At 38.5% G+C, this 18,557-nt stretch overlaps 1 protein-coding gene and 1 pseudogene across 2 annotated transcripts; both read right to left on the bottom strand.

Annotated features, from left to right (window-relative positions):
• Positions 1–811: 811 nt before the first annotated feature.
• Positions 812–18,313, bottom strand: MED6 (mediator complex subunit 6). Of its 2 annotated transcripts, none has more exons than XM_055436189.2 (8): positions 18,225–18,313; positions 14,737–14,896; positions 13,583–13,674; positions 12,216–12,298; positions 11,808–11,916; positions 10,285–10,400; positions 1,678–1,705; positions 812–1,217 (listed from the first exon to the last, which is right to left on the bottom strand). In XM_055436189.2, the coding sequence occupies exons 1-8, from the start codon at positions 18,244–18,246 to the stop codon at positions 1,087–1,089; spliced, it is 741 nt and encodes a 246-aa protein (XP_055292164.1). In that variant the 5' UTR covers positions 18,247–18,313; the 3' UTR covers positions 812–1,086. The 2 variants fall into 2 exon arrangements, with proteins under 2 accessions (XP_055292164.1, XP_055292165.1); XM_055436190.2 differs by having other exon boundaries at positions 1,083–1,407.
• Positions 4,122–10,276, bottom strand: LOC129562766 (proteasome subunit alpha type-2 pseudogene; annotated as a pseudogene).
• Positions 18,314–18,557: the final 244 nt, after the last annotated feature.

The raw sequence follows: 18,557 nt of genomic DNA, 5'->3' as shown, positions 1-18,557 counted from the left end.
ATGCAATCACTGCATGCGTGCATGCTAAGTTGTTTCAGTCGTGTCCAACTCTGCAACCACATGAACTGCAGCCTGCCAGACCTCTGTCCCTGGGATTCTCCAGGCAGAATACTGGAGTGGGTTGCTGTGTCCTCCTCCAGGAGACTTTCCCGACCTAAGGATTGAACCTGTGTCTCTTGCATCTCACCTGCACTGACAGGCAGGTTCATTACTACTTAACACCACCTGGAAAGCCCCGAAATCACTACAGTCTTATTGAAATAATACAAATTGGGAAAAACTTAAGTACAACACAGTACATTCTTAAACAGATACAATCATTCACAGGAATTATTCAGTCAATAAACTATAAATAGTCTATAAAAACTAAGTAACCATGGCATAGTGCATACAACAGACAAAACATGATAAAGTAAAACAGTATGAACAGAAAAACTGCAAACTATGGTTTTAAAAATATCTACACACAGAAACTTTCCTGATGGTCCAGTGGTTAAGACTCCATGCTTCCATGCCACGCAGTGAAGCCAAAAAAAAAAAAAAAAAAGAATCTACACATAGAAAAAGAAGACAAGGGAAATTCACAACATTGTTATGGTATCTGTGGGACAGTGGTTTCGGTGAATAAGGTTGTTTTCCCTTTATCTTTCACACTGTTAGTAACTTTACTGTTTTAATACTGAGGAATATGCAACTAAGAATAGAAAATCAGCTCAGTTACTACTTTAACAAAAATCCTTTGTGTTCTCAAAATGTACCTGGAAATATTTCAGAGGGAAAATGGGGGGGAGGGGGTAGAGTCAAGATAAAGTAATTTATACAAATACCTTTATTTTGTTTTTAAACATATATAGCAGTAAACATGTGAGACAGGAAGCTGCTTAAGTCCAGAAGGGAAAAGGTTTACAAAAGACACATTAAAAATATTTAGGCTGAAAGCATGAGCATCCTTACAGCCTTTCTTAAAGAATAAGCACATTCTATACAAACGACTGTGACAAAGAATCTCGAAGTTCAGAGCCTGTCGCAGTAACGAGGCGAACTGTGGACAAGAGGAGTCTTGCCGGCTCCCCTCTTCTCCGATGCTCACTGAAGCCTCATTCGCTTTTCAGGTGGGCCTTTAGTACCCACTGTCTGTTGCACATTCTTTGCGGTCTCCTTCTCCTCAGATTTTACAGTCTCTGGTAGAGGTTCTGCCTCTTTCTTTGTCTGATCCACTGGACATCAAAAGCAGATATTTTTTGGAGGGGGTGGTGGGTGGAGGGATGAGACCAGTTTAGACAATGGTTAATGTGAATGGTTCAGACACTCAAATTCATTTAAACTACTTATCCCAAGTTTTGATTTAGCTGTTTCATCAGGCAGATGTTTAAGAACCAATTCATTTTACCTGGTAAAATCCAAAACCTGGTAATACAAGCAAATTATGAAACAACCTCAAATCACCTCAGCTTTTCCACGCATCCTCAATTCTTATTCATCCCACTCCAATTCATCTTTTAAATACTACTATAATTACCACAAAAACACCATCTTTTGGCAATTCAGCAAATCAAAACAAAGGTTAGGAGTAACAAATTACCATTAGAGAGTTTAAAAGGACAAAATGACAATTCATCTCACATATTATGGTTATTATTATTTCAAGTTTAATAAGAATTATCAGATGAACCATACCTGGGACAGGCTTTTCCCCAGACTTTTGCTGTAATTTTAAGAAAGAGTAGGGGAGGGAGGTGGAGGAAAAGGAGAAAAAAAACAGGGAAGGTTAGCAAAGCTTTCTTCTTATTAACTTCATAATTTTCATTAAAATTATACCTGCATGCAAATTATATTATAAATGACTTCATGAAGAACTACTATCCATGTACCATAAAAAGTAAACTTATCATTTTCTACTTCTTATCCCCCAGTTCTGAAAAGACACAAATGTAAAACTAGAACAAAAGAATCAAACATTTAAAAAAAAGAAAAACCTTGAACATCAACAAAGTCTGCACTGAGGCTACAATATTTTAAAAAAGTAGCTAAGGAGAATCCAATGAGAGGGAATAATGGAGCTTTTCAAAAATCCATAGACTTATTTGCTTAGGGGAAACGAGCTATAAGTAAGCAGAATGAAATCTGGATGACTGATTTTTAAAGTTGGCAGGTATGGGAAGTAAAGAAATAGAGGTATTTTCCTCTGAATATAAGACTTCTGTCGAGTGAATGCACTATTAGAAATCAAACTGCAGGAAAAAATGACGGGGGCACTAGGAGTCAGGAACAAGGTCAGATCCTTCATTCAGCACGGCAATTCTTTTACTTGAGTGGGCCCTGTCGTCTCTGGGATCTCACTACCAAAGTTAAATGCTTTAAAACACTTTCTTCCTCCCCCGCTCTCTTCCTCAAGGCTCACAACCTACCCTTCACCATCAGCCAAGGAAGGTGTCAACATCCCAAACTCTCTCCGTTCTATCTACCTTCAAACTTTTAATACTTTTACATGCAGACATACATACATGAAAAATACTTCTCTATACTTCCCTGTCATCTCAGAATAAAAGTGTTCTAATAGAACATTTAATGCCTCTATTTATTTTCTGAATTTCCTTCTGAATTTACATGCCCTCCCTAAGCTTTCTTTTCTATTCCTATGACTAAAGGCTTCAAAATTTTCTGTTATCACATGCTCCAGAGTCATGCTGCCCACTGCCTACCAACCCACTCCAACTACAAGTTCTGGGAACCACTACACTTAATAAGACCAAAACTGAGTTCCCCATTATTACCCACTGTACAGAAAAGGTTAACACAGAAGGCCTGAGGCTATGATCCTTAAAAGGGCCAGCTTGCAAGGTTGGCCTTTGACTGGTATCTGGAAACTTGGATTTCTGGAGGGTTCTCACCATTTCCTAACTGATAACAGCAGTTCAGCATGCCTAGACTGTTTGTATTTATAACATTGTTTCTGCTTCCTTCAAAGAGTGTGGTAGAATTTTGGTATGTGTTAGGTGCATGGGTGCTAAGTTCCTTCAGTTGTGTCCAACTCTGTGCGACCCTATGAACTACAGTCCGCCAGGCTTCTCTGCCCATGGGATCCTCCAGGTATGAATACTGGAGTGGGTTGCCATGCCCTTCTCCAGGGGATCTTCCCAACCCAGGGACTGAACCCAAATCTCAAGTCTCATGCATTCGCAGGCAGGTTCTTTACCACTAGTGCCACCCAAGAAGCCCACGTGTGTTAAGTAAAAGGCACCTGAAAAACCTCCCAAAACCTGGGCACCACGTCTCTAACAGACTTCCTAGGGCAGAAATATCACAAACATGTTGCTGCATTTTCACTGTTGAAACAAGAGTATATCCCGTATGACTCTTGGGTTATGGGTTTAAAATAGTGACTGAACACTGGACTATAGAGTTAACAATAAACTCCTTTGTGGAGCATACAAAGTTCTTCTAAATTATGACTTTAATTTTTAAGTCTCATATTTCACCACTCTTCCCTTCATAAAACATGTAAGAGTAATCAAACTTCAGAGTATTTTCTGGTTCTTTTTTTACAAGTACACTGCAGTATAACTGATATGCAAAAATATGGCACATATTTGACATACACAACTAGGTGAATCTGGACATATACATACACCTGTGATACCATCACTACAATCAAGGTAATAAACATGTCCCTCACCTCCAAAAGATTCCTTTTGCTCCTTTAGTTTGGAGTTCTGTGTGTATGTGTGCGTGCACGCTAAGAACACTCAACATGAGTTCCACCCTTTTAGCAAGTTTTTAAATGCACAACACCATACTGTCAACTATAAGCAGTATGTTATACAGCCTATCTCTACAACGCATTCATCTTTAGAGAGCTGTAACTACATCCTTTTTACAACTCCTTATTTTCCTCTTCCTTCATCCTCTGGCAACCACTATAATGTTTTCTGCACCTGTAAGTCTGACTATTGAATATTTTGGATACTTCATATAAGTGAAATCATACAGTATTCATCCTTCGGTGACTGACTTATCTCACTTAGCACATATCTCCCAGGTTCATCCATGATACCACAAATAGTACAAGTTCCTTCTTTTTCTAAGACTGAATAATATTTAACTGTATGTCTATTCCACAGTTTCTTTCTTTTTTTTTTTTGGAAGTTAATTTAAGAGTTTATTATGATTTACAAGTCTCATTTTAAAAACATCAGTCCATCAAACCATGTAGAAATAAGTATGCAAAAAGTCTGCAAAACAAAACATACTTTAAACATGTTTAAGTAGAGAAGTTATCTGAAATTCTGGATTTTCAGTCACTTCATTATTTGCATTATTATGCAATGGCAGCCAAATAATCCTTAACTTCAGTTGGGGTAAGCCTCCTAAATCCAGCTTCGTTACAGATTCCAACTTCTATATTATCTTCTGTCAAATGTCCTTCAAAGCTTTCCTTTAGTGTTAATATGACTGTATGAATGGCATCTTCAAGTTCCAGATCTTCACTATATCTTTTCTCAAGGAAAGTTTTCCCATTCACATAGTTCTTTCCCATTGCTGTGGCTTTCCAAGCAAAGTAAGCTCCAGATGGATCTGACTGAAATAAATATGGCCATCCCTCATTCCAACCACAGGTAAGTAAAGAAACTCCAAATGGGCAAACACCACCTGACTGGGGGTATTCCTGCATCACGGAAGCTACTCTCTGGACCAGCTGAGCTGTGGGAATGGGTTCTTGGTAAACAAGAGTGTACTGTTGAGCTAGTTTTCAAGTTCTGTGCACAAGTACCCTGTAATCTGGGCCCATGCCACTATACACCAAACCTATATGCTTGGTAATTAGTTCCACTTTGTGGACACTTTGCTCATCATACAGAATGGATTTCTGTTTCTTCTCAGTTGCCAAGACCATGCCATTTGCAGCTTTAATTCCCACTGAAGGAGCTCCTCCAGCTACAGCAGCCAAAGCATATTCTATCTGGACAAGTTACCAGATGGGCTGAATGTAGTCAGCAAAAAGCTGTAACTACGCTCCGCCATCTCTACCCGAAGACCTTATCCCAGTTTCTTTATCCATTCATCTGTTGATGGACAATATGGCTGCTTCCAGATTTTGGCTATTGTGAATAATGCTAAAATAATTATAAATGTGGGAGTACAAATAACTCGGACTTCAATCTATATTACAAAGCCACAGAAACCAAAACAGTATGGTATTGGAATAAAAACAGACACAGAGCAATGAGACAAAATAGAGAGCCCAGAAGTAAACTCATGTTCATATGGTCAGTTTACACCACACACAAAAATTAACTCAAAATGGATTAAAGACTTGAATGGAAGACCTGAAATCATAAAACTCCCGGAAGAATAGACAGGAAGTTCCCTGACATCAGTCTTGGTGATGACTTTTTGGGTATGACACCAAAAGCAAATGCACCAACAGCAAACATAAACAAGTGGGACTATATACATCAAACCAAAGAGCTTCTGCTCAGCAAAGTAAATCATCAACAAAATGAAAAGACAATCTATAAAATGGAAAGAAATATTTGCAAATCTCCTATCTGATAAGAAGTTAATATCCAAAATATATAAAGAACTCACACAAGTCAACAGCATAAAACAAACAATTCAGTTAAAAACTGGGCAGAGGATCTGAATAGGTAATTTACCAAAAAAGGCACACAAATGGCCAACAGACACATGAAAGGTGCTCAACATCACTAACCATCCAACACACCACTGTAAAGCAATTAAATTCCAATTAAAAAAAAAAGACAAATGGTGAGAATGTTAAAAAAAGAAAGGAGGGGAGGAACACCTGTGCACTATTGGTGGAAATCTAGTGTAGCCACTGTAGAAAACTATATGGAGGTTCCCCTGAAAATTAACAACAGAACTATCATATGACCCAGCAATCCCATTTCTGGGTATATATTCAAAGGGAATGAATACAAGACCTTTAACAGACACCTGCATTCCCACGTTCACTGAAGCATTATTCACCAAAGTTAAGATGTAGAAAACAACCTATACATCTGTCACCAGAAAGGATAAAGATGTGACGTGTTTACGTGTGTGTGTATGTGTGTGAGAGAGAGACTTACGTGATACACACACACACACTGGAATATTATTCAGCCATGAGAAAGGATATCCTGCCACTTGTGAAAAAACGGATGAACTGAAAGAGCATTATACTAAGTGTTGCATAGAGAAAGCCAAATATCGTATCATTTATATGTGAAATCTAAAATATTTAAACTCATAGAAAGAACAGAGTGGTTCCCACCAGTGGTTGAGGGAGTGGGGGAAATGGGGAGATGCTGGTCAAAGGTAAAAGATGAAATAAGTTCTGGGAATCTAATGTGCAACTTGGTGATTACTGCTAATATTACTGTAGTATATATTTCAAAGCTGCTAAGAGTAAGGAGATCAAACCAGTCAATCCTAAAGGAAATCAACTCTGAACATTCATTAGAAGGACGATGCTGAAGCTGAAGCTCCAGCCACTTGATGTGAAAAGCTGACTCATTGGAAAAGACCCTGATGCTGGGAAAGACTGAAGGCAGGAGAAGGGGACAACAGAGGATGAGATGGTTGGATGGCATCACTGATTCAATGGACAAGAGTTTGAACAAACTCCAGGTGACAGTGAAGGACAGGGCAGCCTGGAGTGCTGCACTCCATGGGGTTGCAAAGAGTCAGACGAGACTGAGTGACTGAACAAGAGAGTAAAGCTTAAATGAATTCACCATAAAAATAAATAGTAATTATGTGACATAACAGAGGTATTAGCTAATGCTATGGTGGTAATCATTTTGCAATATATGTCTATCAAATCCACAGGTTGTACATGTCAAACTTACATAACACTGTACACCAGTTATATCTCAATAAAGTTGATAATTAAAAGCTTATCCCTGAGTGTTTTTTGATGCTATTTTAAATGGAATTTTCTTGTTTTTACTTATAGTTTGTTGTTAGTATACAGACATGCAACTGATTTTGCGGTATTGATTTTATATCCTGAAACTTCACTGAATTCATGTACTGGTTCTAACAGTTTTTTAATGGAGCCATTAGGGTTTGTTATGCAAGCAGACAATTTTACTACTTTCCTATTTGAATCCCTTTATTTTTTTGTTGCCTAATTTTTCTAGCTAGGCCTTCTAATACTGTGTTGAATGGAGAATGTATGCAGAATGTATATCTTTGTCTTGTTCTTCATCCTAAGAGAAAATGCTTTGTTCTTCATGACTGAATATGATAGCTGTGGGTTTGTTACAAATGGCTTTTATTATGGTGAGGTATGTTCCTTTCATACCTTTGTTTTTATCATAACAGGATACTGAATTTTCCCAAATGCTTTTTCTTTATCTATTGAGATGACTATGTGATTTTTATCCTTCATCCTGATAATGTAGTGTACTATAATGATTGATTTTGGTATGTTGAACCATCTCTGCATCCCAGGGATAAATCCCACTTGATCATGATATATGATCCTCTTAATGGGCTACTGCATTTAACTTGTTAGTATTTCATTGAGAATTTTTGCACCTATTTTTAATTGGAATATCGGTCTGCAGTTTTCTTGTCTTGTAGTGTCTGTGTCTTTGTTATCAGAGCAATGCTGGCCTCATAAAATGAATCTGGAAGTGTTCCCTCCTCTTCAGTTTTTTGGAAGAGTCTGAGAATGATTGGTGTTAATTCTCTTTAAATGTTTGGTAGAATTCACCCATGAAGTCGTCTCTTCCTGGACTTTTCTTTGTTGGGAGGCTTAAGATTACTGATTCAGTCTCCTTACTCATTATTGGTCTGTTCAGATTTTCTATTTTTAATGAGTCAGTCTTGGTAGGTCATGTATTGAGGAATTTCTTATAGGTTATCCAATTTCTTGGCATATAAACTGTTTACAGTAGTCTCTTATGATCATTTTATTTCTGTGGCTTCAGTAGTAATGTCTCAAATTTTATTTGAGTCTTGTTAGTCTAGCTAAAATTTAGTCAATTTTATCTTTTGAAAACACCAGCTCTTAGTTCCTTTGCCTTTTTATCGTTTGTTTGCTTGTTTTTTAAATTGAAGTATAGCTGATTTAAAATGTTGTGTTAGTTTCTGGTGTACCATTGATTCTTTTCTATTATTTTTCTAGTCTCTATCAGTGGAAGTTAAACAACACATTCCTGGAACAACCAAAAGGCCAAAGAAGGAATAAAAAAGGAGAATCAGAAATTATATGGAGAGAAATGAAATTGAAAACATATCAAAACTTATGGGACAGCAAAAGTACTAAGAAGGAAGTTTACAGTAATAAAACCCTTCATTAAAAAGAAGGAAAGATCTCAAAAAATATAACTTTTCACCTCAGGAAATTAGCAAAAGAACAAACAAGGGATTTTCTTGGTTTCTGAGTATATTTTCATCAATAATTTTTCATGTTTCTTGTTTTGCATTTTCCATTTCCCTTTTCTAAATCAGCACTGCACACACACAAAAAATGTGAGCCACAAATGCAACTATATATGTAATTTTAAATTTTCTAGTAGTCACATTTTCAGAAACAGATGAACTTTAGTATTTTTAACCAAATGTATTTCAAACAGTGTCCTAGAGATATAACCAACGTTTTTAAACTAGATATTTTATACATATTTGTCCTTGAACCCACACATATATCACAACTCAATATGGACTAGGTATGTTTCAAATGCACAATAGTCACATGTGCTGAGGGTCTATTGTACTGTGTAGGTCTAGATGTTCTGCCTCCAGCATTCCTAGTACATACTATGTATTCACAGAATGAATGGTCAACCACAACTAATCTCTGACACTCTGTAGTCACCACTCATTATCTTACTGCTGCTACTGCTACTGCTAAGTCACTTCAGTCGTGTCCGACTCTGTGTGACCCCATAGACGGAAGCCCACCAGGCTCCCCCGTCCCTGGGACTCTCCAGGCAAGAACACTGGAGTGGGTTGCCATTTGCTTCTCCAATGTGTGAAAGTGAAAAGTGAAAGTGAAGTCGCTCAGTCGTGTCTGACCCTTAGCGACCCCACAGACTACAGCCTACCAGGCTCCTCCATCCATGGGATTTTCTAGGCAAGAGTACTGGAGTGGCTTGCCATTGCCTTCTCCGCATTATCTTACATACAGCTGTAATTCACCTATTTATTTATTCAACACTGTTTCATCTTCAAGTGCAATTCATGAGATTTCTCTAAACTGACTTTTCTGTTCTGAGTTCCAACCGGGCCTCTGCTCTCTTCAGTACCATATCACCATTCCAACAGCACATCTCACCCAGTAGTCAGAGAAGGGGGAAGGGGAGTCTGTTCTAAAGTCATCTCAGGGTATGAAAAATCTCAATCAGAAACCACCCTTGAAAATCTCTTAAACAGGCCCTCAACAAGAAAAACAGTATCTATGACCTTAAGTCTAAGTATCTAAGCTGTATCTGACTCGTGCAACCCCATGGACTGTAGCCCACCAGGCTCCTCTGTCTGTGGGATTCTCCAGGCAAGAATACTGGAGTAGGTTGCCATTTCCTTCACCAGGGGATCTTCCTGACCTGGGATCGAACCCAGGCCTCCTGCATTGCAAGCCAATTCTTTACCTACTGAGCTACAAGGGAAACCCATCTATGACCTTGTGTGTATACAATCCTGTAAAGACAAATAAGAGCTGAGACAAATCATGAGAATAACATGTTCACATATTCCATTTCACACCTACTTCTCAGCCAAAGCTCATTTAGTAGACCTGCTACTGCTGTTGGAATACCCAAAATAACATAATAGAATTCATTTTAATTTCAACACCAGTATGATATAAGCCTATTTATTTTTACTCCTGCCTCCTCCATTTGTCATGCCAAACCCTCCACATCAAATGTGCTATTCTGTTACAAAAGTTTAAACTATTCTATCATTTAACAACTTAAATATCCACTATATTCAGGCTAGAAGGTAGCATACAGAGTGACAACATGAGTTCCAAATTCTAGTTTCATTACCAACACTTTCAGCAACCTTCTGAATATATTATCTATAAGCAGGCCTCACAGTCTGTGAAGATTCCATGAGGAATTAAATTTAAGAGCACAGAATAGTATTAATTAGATTTCTTTTACCCATTTCTTCCATTAAGTCCTTGAAAAACTTTCTTTTGATTCAGAGTTTTTAACTAATAAGGAAATCAATATGTTTAGATCACATCCGAAACAGTTCTTACTTAAAAATAAAAATGTCAGGAAAAAGTGTTGAATCAAAATTAACCACATGTATTCTCATTACCTGCACAAATTTGGGTGGAAATTTTTGTCTAAGATCTAGGAGTAAAGCATCCACACGCTGTCTCTGGAAAATAGAGCTTGGTTCTTCTTTCCTTTTGACTTTAGGTTTGACTTTATCTATTAAAATATGAAGTCCACATTAAAACACTAATTACTTTGGTGCCTTATATTTTATAAATCTTTATCTGCCACAAATATATTCAAATTTCATTTTTTTTAATGGCTGCTATTCCAAAGGCAATCCCCCTAAATACACTAAACATAGCATAAGGACAGAAGCATTCAAATTCCATCTCTGAAATGAGGTTAAAATTCTAACATTTAAAAAGCTGACATATCTTTTAAAGATATTTCAGTTTTAGCATGGATAGACATTATTCTTACGTTTTCATAATTATTTAATTATGAAAAACTTTAAGGCTACATTTTCCATAATTATCTAACACATTCTGGTTATGTCTGAAATTATCTTATGTTTACTTTAAGTAGATTAAATTTGTTTTCCCACAAAACCTAATAGGCACAAATGGAAAATGTAATTTTCATAAACTTAAGTTACCATACTCAATTATGAAGACTATAGTCCACTAAAATCAGGACAAATCAGACAACAAAAGATCATTAAGAGAGAAAAGAACTTACAAGAGAAATTCTGAAATTAATCATGTGTGGGATTTTCCCTGGGAGGGGAATGTGCTGGTGGATTGTTTCTAAAGGAAGGGTTCCAGTTAAGTTTTATTTCAAATACTTCATTACGGGAAAGAGCTCTTGGGAGAAGTTTATTCAACTCATGCAAACTTTCCTAAGTCAAATGTTGTTGCCAGCACCTACTAACAAGAATAAACACAACTACATCTCAAAGACCCTTTATTCCACGGGTCTGAATTTTATTTCAAGGCTACCTTTTCCATAGTAATTCATCCTAAGTTGCTATTTCGCTATTTCTCTAAAGAGAAATGCAGAATATAAGTATACTGCTGTAGATATGTTTCTAGAAGTATTTTTATTGGCAAAATATGGTGCAGAACAAGTAGTGGATTAGCAGCTATGGAAACTAGACACCTGGCATCACAACAGGTGGTAATATGGAAAAATCAGAAACAGATTGGTAATCATCTGGAGATATGGCTTTAAGAGCATCTCCCCTAGTTCAAAGACTCAGATTTAGGTTCCAGGCTTCAAGATGACTCAAGACTTAGATAAGAAGGAAATATCATCATTACTCTTTCCTCATCATTGATTTCCCTTATGTTTTCTAAATATTTTAAAATCTTGAATCAACTTATCAAAGACATCACTTACCAAAGAGATTAAAATTTATACCTGCTGTTACTATGGGAATGCTATGACTACCACATCTAGTTACAGGAAACCTAGCTCTGACAATGTTTATCATCCTATGGAATCTTCCTATAAGAGGTAAAACACACCAAGAAATCATTGATAGCCATTTTTTGAAAGAAGAACAGCTTCATCCTCCAAGTAACAAAAAGTGTTTTAGGAGGGTCCAGGTGTTCCACCTACCTTGCTCTTCGTGATCTTTGAAGTGCCACCAATACCCTTTGGAAGGGTGATATCGACAGTATGACATAGCTTCATCAAAAGCTGACTGAATGCCATGCACTGCAGTAAGCTGATAAAGGGAAAACCAATTTTGAATTTTTTATCAGTCATCCATAATTTGCAAAGTAACTACAAAGTATTACATGTGCAAAGACAGTAATTCTTCTGTTTTTCAGAACCTGAATCACTATGTATCTGGGGCTGTGGTATACACTTTGAACATGGAGCTGGCCCACAGGAAGCAATGCTTAAGACATTCTAATGGTCAACACTTTATTCCAAGGGAGAGGAGTTCCTGTTTAATTCTTGGAAGCAAGGTAGTTCAGCTAGAAGTTTTCTGTAATGTTTAAAGAATATAAAGGCACTTACCACTCTAGAGTTTATAACTGACCCCAAGTCTGGTGCCTGATAGATCACTCCAGCAATAATATAGTAATCAGCCAGTGGGATAACTAAAGCAGTGGGAGAAACAAATGTTTATTAATACAGCTGTGCACACAAACTGCTAAACACTCTTCCTTAAGAACAACTAAAGTTTGACATTTTATTAAAGCTGAATGTGGGATTTGCCAATTCCTGTTTTTGTAAATAAAGTTATATAGAAAAATCACCACACCCTTCATTTGCATCATTATCTAAGGCTGCTACAGCACTACTGGGGTAGTCTCAGAGACCGTGGGGCCCACAAAACCTAAATACTTAGTCTTTGTGATGTGGACCATCACAGAAGTGGGCTAACTTTTGCTCTAGGAGCAGTGCTTCTTAAACTTACTGGTCATCTGAATCATCTGAGTATCTTGTTAAAATTTGACTCTGAGCAGTAAGGACAATGCATTTTAACAAATTCCTAAGTGATCCAATGCTGCTGTCAGTCAACCACACTTTGGGGAATAAGACCTCAGAGCATGAGAGATTTAGGGTCCAGGATGGAGGTATCAGATGCACTGAACTTGGCTGTGCGCTCCAGTCCAAGGTTCTAAGGAATAAAACAGCTGCTAGTGAGGCTGGTGTCATCGCTGGTCACTTCTGTACCTGGAATCCTTCCATCATGGAAATTGTGTCCCTGGGGAGGGATTCTGATCTTTGATTTTGAAAGTTAGTTTGGATTCTTGACTCTGGCACCACACCTTTATTAGCACAGTCATTCTCTGGAATCAACACCAGGGTAAAGGTTGTTCTCAAAGATCTTGAAGAGAGTATGTAGTTTAGGAGACGTAGCTGATCATCTCTGGAATGAGTGACTAGCTCTTTGATTCGAAATCAAGTCTGAATTCTATACTCTTCATACGATTTCTAAAGCAAGTTTTTATTTGGTAATATAACCCAAATAAGACTTTTGGTTCAATGTGTTGATAAGGGTTTTCAATTGATCTTTTATGAATCTGGTGCAACTGCATCTACCAGGAATTAAACATGATTTCCTTCTGAGAGACTAGAATTTTGACAGGAAGAGGATGTCTACAGGATCAGCCCTCAGTAAAAATTCTGGACTCAAGAGTCTCCAAGGGTCTTCCCTGAGCAGACATCTTATGCACGTGAGGGTGCGTTTCACTACTGGAGGGAGGGTGTACTTGGTGTGGCCCCTCACAGAAGGGAAAGCATGGGAAGCCTACACATGGGTTCCTACAGATCCCTAAAACACAAGCCAATCCAAAAACAAAAGAACATAAAGCTCAGGAGTCAATATATCATGGTATTTTAAGAAGAAAATAATACCTGAAGTTTACACATTTTACCTTGAGTAGGGGACTGCCGCTGCTGTTTCCGAATGATAAAAAGAATGGGTTCTTGAGCATGTAAAAGGATGTATTCCACTCCAACCATCTGACTGAAAATAGGAGACAACAATTCAGACATCTATGAATGCCCTACAAACAATTCTGCAGAACATTCAATTATTATATAAAAGCAGAGCAACATTGTAAATAGGATAAAACTGCCTATGTGTGATATTAAAAATTGGCTGTTCAATAAAACTGGCTGTTTTTCCCAGGTAAGTGAAGCACAGAGAAAGTAAGATTTGGGTTTTAAACAACAATAAAATTTCTCTATAAAAATTCATGATGAACTTACGTTAGAGTATTTTCAGTCACGAAAGTACACTGAACTTACATTTCAAAAAAGGCAACTAAAATACCCATGATGCTTCCTGACCAAGGAGATCTACAAATATATATAAAATATAAAAATATACGTGAATACTATATCTGTCTTAATTATATATCTCTGCTATACATTCTACCCAACCAGAAAACATCAAACCTTATCCTCACCTCCAGCAAATTTTCTCCTGAGATACTATATTTAAAAGCAACATCAGTAAATGTAAATATTTACCTCACAACGAAAGCTATTTAAAATACCAGAAATTTAATTACCTGGAATCCACACTCCCCATGTTTAGCTGATAGATGAAAAATTCTATTACACAGTTGTTTCAGAAACTTTTGTATCAGTAATAAATTCTTAATTATTTAGCATCTGAAGTCTGAAGAATCTTGCTTTGCATTTGTATGGCTAAAATTTTACTTGTCATACAAAAAAAATTTCTATAAACTGCACTATGGTTTGACATTAAATTACATGTAGAGGAGATAATAAATACAGTTACCTGGTTAAGGACAACAGAGCTGCATTGTTAAAATCAATAACATCTACATCTAAACTTCATACTGCATTTTAAATGGACTATAATATAGGAAGTTATAAAGAAAAGACTTCCTAGGTTACAAGTGACTACTAATAATTCCTTTGCATGTCAAACTTATACAAACAAAACTCCAGTTCTTCCAAAACTTCTGCTCTGTACTTCATGATTCACAGCTGGAAAGAAATATTCATTACAAAATCTGTAACTGGCAAAGATGCTACCTTCTTACTAATAACTTACTTTAAGTGCTCTAAAGTTAGCCGCTGCATTTTGACCACTTCGTTATTACATGTCCTGTCATAAAAAGGATTACTTCTTTCTGAAAAATAATCCAGGACACTTCCACTGTTCAAAATAGGGATCCAGGAACTGTCAACCCAAGAGATTCCCAGGAGATTATCTTCAAAAAAAGAAACAAAATGATAAAGGGTGAGAAAAGAGAAAAAAATCCAATTCAACAAACATTTATTATGCATATAACACAGGAGGCACTATGAATCTAAGAATGTTATGGATCCTAAACTATATAGCCTCACAGTCTAACAGAAGTGATAAGTATGCAAGAAAACAACGACAATACAACATTAAGAACTATAATAAAGGTGTGAATAAATATGTTATGGGAGCACCGTGGAGAGAGCAGAATACCTCACCTGAGGGAACAGAAATGATTTTTCATGGGGTGAGGAGCCCACACACCTCTCTACACTCGGCTGCCTCAAAATCAAAATACTGAGTAAGGAGAATTTCTGAGAGAAGTCAGGGCTGATACCACAGATTTGGAGACCACTAGTAGGTGGCTCAGAGGTTAACGCGTCTGCCTCCAATGCGGGAGACCCGGGTTCGATCCCTGGGTCGGGAAGATCCCCTGGAGAAGGAAATGGTAACCCACTCCAGTATTCTTGCCTGGAGAATCCCATGGATGGAGAAGCCTGGTAGGCTACAGTCCACGGGGTCGCAAAGAGTCGGACACGACTGAGCGACAGAACAGAACAGAACAGTAGCACAACGAGTGCTGTCCTATAGAAGTTGCAGTCTAATCAAATTCATTTCCTCTTCTCCATTCCTTTTGCCAGTATCACATCTAATCTTCCAAGTGTCACTTGGACAGCAGCCTCCTTACCGGGCTTCCTGTCTCCAGATCTTCTCTCAATCCTATTCAGCCTTAAAAATGCCACTTACACATTAAAAAAAAAATTAATTGATTGATTTTGTTATTTCTGGCTCTGCTGGGTCTTTGTTGCTGCGAGCGGGCTTTTTCTAATTGTTTAGAGCAGGGGCTACACTTCGCCGCGGTGCATAGGCTTCTCACTACAGTGGCTTCTTTGCTGCAAAGCACGCCGGCTCGCTAGCTGTGGCGCATAGGCTTAGTTAGTTGCCCCATGGCACGTGGAATTTTCCCAGACCAGGGATCAAACCTGTATCCCCTGGATTGGCAGGCAAATTATTAACCACTCGACCACCGGGGAAGCCCAACTTGTACATTTTTGAGTGAGAGCTGCATAATACGTCATGATATTCTATGCAAAATTTAATTATGTCACTTCTTACTTAAAGAACAGCAGTGCATCTACAGTCTAAAAGAACAAGGTCCAAATTCTTTAACATGGCATTTCACAATCTAGCTCCACTATTCCTACTTCACTGCCCACAATTCACCATCACACAGCAGAATGGCATAAGGAAAAAGTACTGACAACTATAAGGCTTCAGGCAAGTTAACCTCCCCATGCCTTACTTTTCTCACCTATAAAACAGGGATTATTATGTACGTAAAACGTTTAGTACACTGTAAAAATCCAGTGTCAATAATGATGATGATGGTGGTAGTGCTGGTAGTCAATTTCATTTAAGATTAATATGACTGACCTTATTTCTGGCTTAACCAAGGCTCTCCTAGTTTGGGCCTCTTTTTTCTTTTTTTCTAGATTATACACTTTTTGGGAAAAATAGAAACCTCTTTCATTCTCAAAAGGGTATAGGTTTACCAGAAAATTCAAAGGGTCATGCTAGATTAAACTCATTTCAAATGTTATTAATCTCTGAAAAGTCTTTCTCCAGTTTGCAAGGTAGAAATAATGGCTTCTTTCTCTATGTTCTCACAGCAGTTTCTATATACTTCAATTATTAATGATTAATAACCCACAAAAACAAATGGGTTCCGATTAAATGCTGACTTTTTAAGAAACCGGGGCTGTGGGTTACTAATCAAAACTAGCACAGGATCTGACTGGTAAGAGTTAGAAAAAGTTTATTAATTCATGATTAAGGGCTAAGGGTAAGTTACTCTACTGGTCATAAATTTACACATACTCCAGTATCCAAAGATGTTCATTTACAAAATAGTTAACTGGGTGGTGTGTGGCTGTAAAATAGAATACCTTAGCTCTCCCCCACATAGAAACTACCTAAGACCACAGCCCAATAAAGAGAATACACTACCAAAACAAGCAGACTCCAACTACTTCTTACGATCTCCACTGTTACCACCCTAGTCTGAGCTATCCCCAAATCCCCATGCATTACAAAAACGGCCTTCTAACTAGCCTCCCTAATTTCACCATTGCCCTCCTACACTGTTCTCAGCAGCCAAGGTGATCGTAAAAAAAAGTAAGCTACATTATGTTCCTCCTTTTTGGTCAGAACCCTCCAGTGGGTCTCCGTTTTTACTCAGGGGAAAAGCCAAAGACCTTACAACAGCCTACAATTCCTATATGACTAAGTCACCAATTCTCTCTGACCTCCTCTACTTCCGGCCTCCTCACTCACTCGGCTTCAGCCATACTGGCATCCTTGCTGTTAAGGCACACCAGACACATTCCCACCTTAGAGTCTTTGCAATGGCCTTAACAAATCTAAATAAAAAGTGAAAGTTGCTCAGTCGTGTCCGACTCTTTGTGAACCCAATGACGATACAGTCCATGGAATGCTCCAGGCCAGAATAATGGAGTGGGTGGGTAGCCTTTCCCTTCTCCAGGGGATCTTCCTAACCCAGAGATCGAACCCAGTTCTCCCGCTTTGCAGGTGGATTCTTTACCAGCTGAGCCACCAGGGAAGTCTAAAGTTATGAAAACTGAACAGTCTGAAAGACTTATTACTTAATTGCAAATGAGAGTGTGTTAACGTGACCCTAACAAAGCTCTCTGACAACAAGCGAGTAATGAAATTAGGTACTTGATAATGAAAGAAAAACATAGTAAGCATTATTCAGAAATGCTGAAGATCACTAGACATTTTGACAATATATAAATGACGATATATTTGCAATGCATGTGCCAGACTCCAATTCGGTCAATAAAGAAAAAGGAATCTCAAACGTCAGGATTAAGGTGGCCCCCAGGCCAAGTCCCAAGGATGAACGAATCCCTGTCGGCGGCTTATTACCCGACCCGCTTCTCTACCCAAAGGCCGTTCCTTCACCCGGACAGACAGCCCCAACCAATACTGTTGGAGAGACACGTATGTAGAGCAACACCGCAGGTATCAGGCAGGGGTCAAAGCCCAGGATTTCTTCCAACCTCCTTCGTTTTAACGTTTCTAAGAGACTCCTGAAGAACTGCGAAAATCTAGGCAGCTTTCCGCCAGATTAGAGCTTCGAGTCGTTCAGAAAAAACAACCAAAAGAGCTTGGCAGACATCACAAAGGAACCAGAATTTTGCCCTCAAGAGCTGTAAATCCCTAAACCAGGCCCAGACAATCAGAAAACAAAGGATGATAACTCAGGTTACCTCGGATATCCACCGCCGCCATAACTCCGAAAGCGTTCTCAGCTCCTTCTTCCGGCGCAGAGAAAACGTCACAACTCAGAGACGAAAGAGGCAGGCTGCAGAGCGGAAGAATGTCGAGGAGGAACCAAAAGAGGGCGAGGCGGACAGAGAGGGGGTGGAGCGGCGATGGGGAGAGGGCGGAACTGAGGCCGAGTGGGCGGGGCCAGGAGGCGGAGTTGGGAGGGGAGGAGGGGAGAGGAGAGCCTTGATGGCAGAGCTGCTGCTGCTGCTAAGTCGCTTCAGTCGTGTCCGACTCTGTGCGACCCCATAGACGCAGCCCACCAGGCTCCCCCG

Source organism: Moschus berezovskii, chromosome 9 (genome assembly GCF_049115385.1).
Source record: "Moschus berezovskii isolate FMDL1 chromosome 9, NW_MosBer_1.0, whole genome shotgun sequence".
Classification (NCBI taxonomy): Eukaryota; Metazoa; Chordata; class Mammalia; order Artiodactyla; family Moschidae; genus Moschus; species Moschus berezovskii.
The sequence above is the reverse complement of the archived record's forward strand: the minus strand, read 5'-3'. Positions and strand labels throughout refer to the sequence as shown.

Bases quoted from the DNA above. Each gene is read 5' to 3' on its own strand.
- MED6 (XM_055436189.2), bottom strand. From the start codon at position 18,246: ATGGCGGCGGTGGATATCCGAG. The intron at 10,401-11,807 runs GTAGGTGGAACA...ATATTTTAATAG, and splicing joins CAAAGATCACGAAGAGCAAG to ATAAAGTCAAACCTAAAGTC. The intron at 1,706-10,284 runs GTAATGAGAATA...TTAAAATTACAG, and splicing joins TTCCACCCAAATTTGTGCAG to CAAAAGTCTGGGGAAAAGCC.